The 6,000-nt window shown below is 38.8% G+C and overlaps 1 protein-coding gene across 1 annotated transcript in view; it reads right to left on the minus strand.

Moving 5' to 3' along the window:
• Positions 1-6,000, minus strand: part of ATP6V1C1 (ATPase H+ transporting V1 subunit C1) — a 48,628-nt gene that overhangs the window by 22,342 nt on the left and 20,286 nt on the right. The window contains exon 4 of the mRNA XM_006145574.2: positions 1,601-1,686. Within this exon, the coding sequence (XP_006145636.1) occupies positions 1,601-1,686 (86 nt within the window). The remainder of the gene's footprint in view (positions 1-1,600; positions 1,687-6,000) is intronic.

Genomic DNA, 6,000 nt, shown 5'->3' on the forward strand with positions numbered 1-6,000 from the left:
CGAAAGTGCCTATCTTTCTTTCTCTGTTTCTCTGTCTCTTGCTCTTAGTAAATACTTAAAAAAAAATTTTTTTTTAAAGAATTATTTTATTTAGGGCCAGCAGGTAGCATGGTGGTTAAGAGAGCTGAACTCCCATGTGGTTGACTACAATTAGCGTCCTGGACCTGCCAGCTTGCTTTCTCTCTCACTTTCCTGTGCTCTCTCTCTCACTCTGCCTCATTCTGTCCCTCTCTGGTCAAATTAAAATAAATAATAAAATTAAATAATAATTTTTTAAAAGAATGATTTTATTTAACTTTATTTAGTTATTTATTTTAATTTGACCAGAGAGGGACAGAGCAAGAGAGAGAAAGAGGGAACGTGAGAAAGCAAGTCACCAGGTCCGAGACTCAAACCACAGTTAGCCATGTGGGAGTCCAGCACTGTTAACCACTAAACCACCTGCCAGCCGCAAATTTAAAAAAAAATTTTAAAGGCTTATTTTAAAATGAAGCAAAAGCTAACGTGTTATTTCCAAAGAAAACAATAAAAGCAAGTAGGAATAACAAGGACCAAGCCATCTTTATGAAGCCATTATTACACAGAGAAAATCTACATAAATATTAGCTGCTAGCTACAGAGAAGTCAGTAGAATATTTTATGGGTCCTATGTAAAGAAAAGCTATGTTCAGGGATCAGCAGTTGGCGTAATGGCTGTTGCTAGACTCCCACATAGTTGACCGTGGTTTGAGTCCCGGACCCGGTGGCTTAAACTCACACTGGGCACATGTGCGTGTGTGCCCAAGATCCCAAGAAGAGAATAAAGGAGAGGGATTGTGGCATGGCCATCCCCCCCAGGGGGTGATTTCTCGCCTTCTGTCTCTCTGTTTTCTCTCTGTCTTTCTGGCAAGCACATGCACCCTATAGCAAAATCCCCCTCCCCACCACCAAAAAAAAAAGCTATGTCCAAATTTGAGATGAGAAAGCATTACTCTGGAACGAAATTAATAATGTAGTAGTTGGCTTTAGTAGCTGGATACTATTAAACATAAAAGGCTAGAGAAAGCAGCAGTTACTCAACTGGAATAATCCTCAAAAGTTGGTTTTTCCATGAACTTTTTGAAGCTCCTGTGGAAACTGGGAAACTCACTTGCAGGCCTGAATTAATAAATCAATCTCAAAAAGAAACTAAGGTATATCCTTATAATCTTACTTTCACAGAAGACTTGGTATTATAGCATAAGCTGTATTACATAGTATGTAAGATTGTTTTACATGAACCCGTGTTTCAGAGGACAACATGTAATTGGCAATATCATCAAATTCAGTAAAAGTAACTGTATTTTAATGGCTTTCTAGTATATTTAATATCCTTATAGATGTTATTTATATTATTTTGTTTTTATAGCTGTCATTTATTCTTTTGAAGATTTTATTTATTCTTTTCCTTTTTTTAATTTGAGAAAGCCAGAGAGAGTGAAAGTGAGAAAGCAAGACACCAGGTCTTGGACTCAAACCGCGTTCAGCCATGTGGGAGTGTCCAGCGCCTTAATCATCATGCTGATTAAGTCATTCGTTTTTACTAAGTCAATAATTACCAAATCATGAAATATTATCTTACCTCCATTGGCCAATAAATTCTCCTGAACTTTATCTTTACTATCCTCTAATACGTCAGCCATGTATTGAGCCACTTTCTTAACCACCCTGAAGAAGGAAAAAAAAAAAAAATCAACAACCATTTTGAAGAAAAAGATCTAAATTCCATGCTATATAATGAACATATTAAAGGCATGAATTTGATTATATATATTCCCATCACACATATCTACATAAGACAGAACAAATGAGTCCTACGCCTTATAAATAATGTTTTGAGGATAAAGTGGACCAAGATCTTATTATATGCAAAAATCAACTGAATAACTGCAGGGTTTTTAGGGGTTTTTAACAAATTCTTTTTTATTTATTTATTTATTTTTAATTTGACTAGAGAGAGACAACACAGAGAGAGAGGGAAAGTGAGAAAGCAAGCCAACAGGTCCAGGACTCGAACCACTATCGGCCATGTGGGAATGTTCAGTGCCTTAACCACCATGCCAACTGCTGGTCCCCTAACTGCAGTTTTAAGGAGACCATGTGCAATGCGTTTATTAGTGTGAAAACAATAGTGGGAAGCTAGTGAGAAATAGTCTGTAAATAGCCACAAAGTATATGCTAAAAAACTAGACAAGGAGCCTGACTGTGAAGACCAAAATCAAGGGGGCAGGGAATGAGCATTCGCCGTGTGTCTATCACATGCCAGGTGCTGTGTTTTTACTTAGGAGCAAAGGGACCTGACAGGCAACAGCCATGAAGAAGAATGAGACCTAACGTTTGTTCATAAACAATTTATATTTGCAAGGAGGTACGCGATAGAGGAAACCAGAGTTCCAACTAGACATGACCAGGTCAATCCCTTCATATAGGGCAGACGCTGAGGTCAAGAGGTAAGGCACTTAGCCAAGTCACCAGACCAGATCACAGCAGAGCTGGGACCGGACACGTGCTGCCTTGACTTTGGACTCATTCCATTTCTGCCTCCAGGTCCTGTGTGGGATTCAAAATGACAGAAAACAAAACTACTACTTTCACATTGCTTAAAATCTAACTAGTGCAACACAAAAATACATAATGACTAAATACGAAGCGATCTGAGGAATGAGCCAGCTGAGATGACCAGGTCACAGACAGAGAAGCACAGAGAAAAAGGGATCACTTCCAGCCACAGTCTGGGAGGAAAGCCAACAGCTCACAAGCAGGGCGGCGAAGGCTCGGAGAGGTCTGAAAGAATGATTACAGAAGTCGGTTCATGTTGGCCATGAGGCATCGCATGAGTCAAGACGAGGAGAGCGGGAAAAGCAAAGGACAGACAGAGAACATAGAGGGTTCCAGACGGCTGGAGTGGCATCCTTGGGCTAGGAAGGTGTGGGGAGCAGCCTCTGAGGTCAGATTCTAGACAGGGATGGAACATGGCACAACGGGGCCTAGGACAACCACTCCACAGCTGGGAGGAGGAACCACAGGATCAATTAAGAAACCCCTGCTAACAGTTTAAACATGACCCAATATGGGCCAGAAAGGGGCGACAGAGGGCTAAATTTGAATGAGAATCCTGTGTGCATGACTGCAAAACTAAGATAGGGGACAAATTTCAGAAACAATGATGTTCAACATGTTTAACTTAGGTTTGTGCTTACACTTCACTGTCTCCAAAATTCACCCATTCTTTCAAGAAGGCAAACCACTGTTCCCATATACCTTGACAAGCATCTTAAAACAACCTTTTGCTATGAACAGTCTAAATAAAATGTATACACATTTACCATAAAAAAACTTCTATGCGATTTCAGGGTAGGAGAGGCGAGGCCTTCAGCAGAAGATTCTTCATGGCTCCTGCGAAGTAGTCATTTCAGGGTGCAAGAGAAATGAAGATTTTCTACTGATAATTCAGCCTCCAGCAAACAAGCTAGCGTGATAACTAGAAATCACCACAGGACCATAAGAAATACGGGGAAGCAAGAAAATACCTCTCCTCCAAGGGGAAAGAATAACTCCTCTTCATCCACAAGCAGTTCAATGGAAATCATGGAAATGTCTGATAAAGAACTTAGAACATTCATAATGGTGAAGCTAACAGAGATGGAAGAGAAGAGAGGCAATGAACTGCAGAAGAGGCAGGAGAAAGGAGAAAGAAGTTGACGAGTTCCAGGAGATGAGGGAATTCTTGCAAGATCTAAAAGAGGAATTACATGCTTTAAAAAAGAATCAAATGGAACTGTTAGAGATGAAGGCTATAATACAGGAAGTTAAAAGCTCCCTTGAAAGTATTAAAAGCAGACTAGATCATACAGAAAATAGAATCTCAGACATAGAAGAGAAAATTGCTGGCCTAGAAAAATCCACCACGAAGACTGAGAAAAATGCCCAAAAATTTGAGAATAATATACAAGAAGCACTAGATACCATCAAACATCCAAACATCCAGATAACTGGCATTCCAGAAGGTGAAGAGACTCATAAGGGCATTGATAATCTATTCCATGAAATCCTGCAAGAAAACTTTCCAATCCTAGAGAGGCACTCAAAGATCCAGTCCCAAGAAATACAAAAGACCCTAAATAGAATCAACCCAAGAAGATCTTCTCCAAGACATATTATAGCCAGGATGACCAAAACCACAGACAAAGACAAGATACTAAGATTGGCAAGAGAAAAACATCAAGTTACCTACAAATGATATCCCATCAGGCTAACAACAGACCTCTCATCGGAAACAATGCGAGCGAGAAAAGAATGGGAAAATATATTCAAAGTGTTAAGAGAAAAGCAATTTCAGCCAAGAATACTATACCCAGCAAGATTATCTTTCATGTGGAAAGAAAAGACAAGAACACTCTCAGATAAACAAAACCTGAAAGAATTTACCAGCACCAGATCAGATCTCCAAGAAGTTCTCAAGGGAGTGCTATATCAGGAAAATTAAATACAGACACACAGAAATAAGAGTTCAAACACTAAGAAAGTGGCCAACTTAATCATAGGAACAAGTCTGGAGTTGAATACTCCCAGAATTTAATCAGGAAAATCAAACCATAACAGAAGATAAAGTACATGAGACTGAATTGGTGAAGTATAATTTTATGACTTTTGATTAAAATATTGCTGATTTTCTTGTAGACTTTGTTATCTGGTTGTAAGGATTTGTGTTCTGTCTTGAGATATGGATAGGTTCATGCACCTACCATGTGAACAGAATCCTAACCTGTTTCCTGGCTTTACGCAAAGTTCCTTGGGCAGTGTGGGGGGGGGGGGGGAGAATGGAAGACAACTGTAGACACCAGAGATAGTGTGAGAAGAGGGTGGGAAAGGACAGAGGGTCAGAAATAGGGTGTTAAAAAAAATTCTAGAAATTAGACATGGAAAATTTTTGATAATATGCACGATTAAGCCACTATGCAGTATATTCTGGATGGGAAATCACATTTTGTATGCTGTGATGATGCTGAGGGAAAGAATGTAAATTAAGTTAAAAAAAAAGTTTTGGGTAAAAAAAAAACTAAAACTGTTTTTCTTGAAATTAAAAAAAAAAAAGCATTAAAAATACCTATTCAATGCCTGTAGTAAGATATATAGCTCCAGCTAGGTGCTACTTTATAGGATGTTCATTCAACTCACTGAAGCTTATGCCTAAAGTTGTACTTGTGTTCATGGAAATGTATGTATCAGCTGTGCTTGCTATGAAAATATTAATTAAGATCTTTAGTGACTCAATAAAATGGGGGGGGGGGTTTGTAAAGCAAACAACACAAACATGTAGGAGGAGAGTGGGAGACAGCCAAGGGTAAAAGATAGGGAATCAAGGATGGGGAAAAAAAGCAAAACATACAGGGAACAAGAAATGGAAAATTATTTGTTGATGATAACATGTATATTGATGTGCTTGACTGAGCCAATATACAGTGTACTCTGGATGGAAAAATCTCACTTTGTATGCTGTATTGATGTACAGTGAAGAATGAATGTAAATAAATAAATTTAATAAAAAAAAGAACTTCTATGCATCTGTCTATATCTGTCTGACTTCCATACAAAAAATAATCTTTTTAATTAATATACTCCTTCACACCCCTAGGGTGGCTATCATCAAGGAGACTGATAGCAACAATGCTGACAAGGATGTGGAAAAATTAGAACCCTGTACACTGCTGGTGGGAATATAAAATGGTGCAGTTGCTTTGGAAAACAGTTTGGCAGTTCCTCAAAAAGTTAAACATTGAGTTATATAATCCAGCAATTCCACTGCCAGGTATATAACCAATGAAAATAAAAATTTATGAGCACATAAAAACTTGTACACAGGGACCAGCAGTTAGTGTAATGGCTATGTTGCTGGACTTCCACGTAGTTGACCGTGGTTCACGTCCTGGACCCAGTGGCTTAAAACTCACACTGGGCACGTGTGCGTGTGTGCCCAAGATC

The sequence above is a fragment of the Tupaia chinensis genome, unplaced genomic scaffold (assembly GCF_000334495.1).
Source record: "Tupaia chinensis unplaced genomic scaffold, TupChi_1.0 Scaffold000154_1, whole genome shotgun sequence".
In the NCBI taxonomy this organism is placed as follows: Eukaryota; Metazoa; Chordata; class Mammalia; order Scandentia; family Tupaiidae; genus Tupaia; species Tupaia belangeri.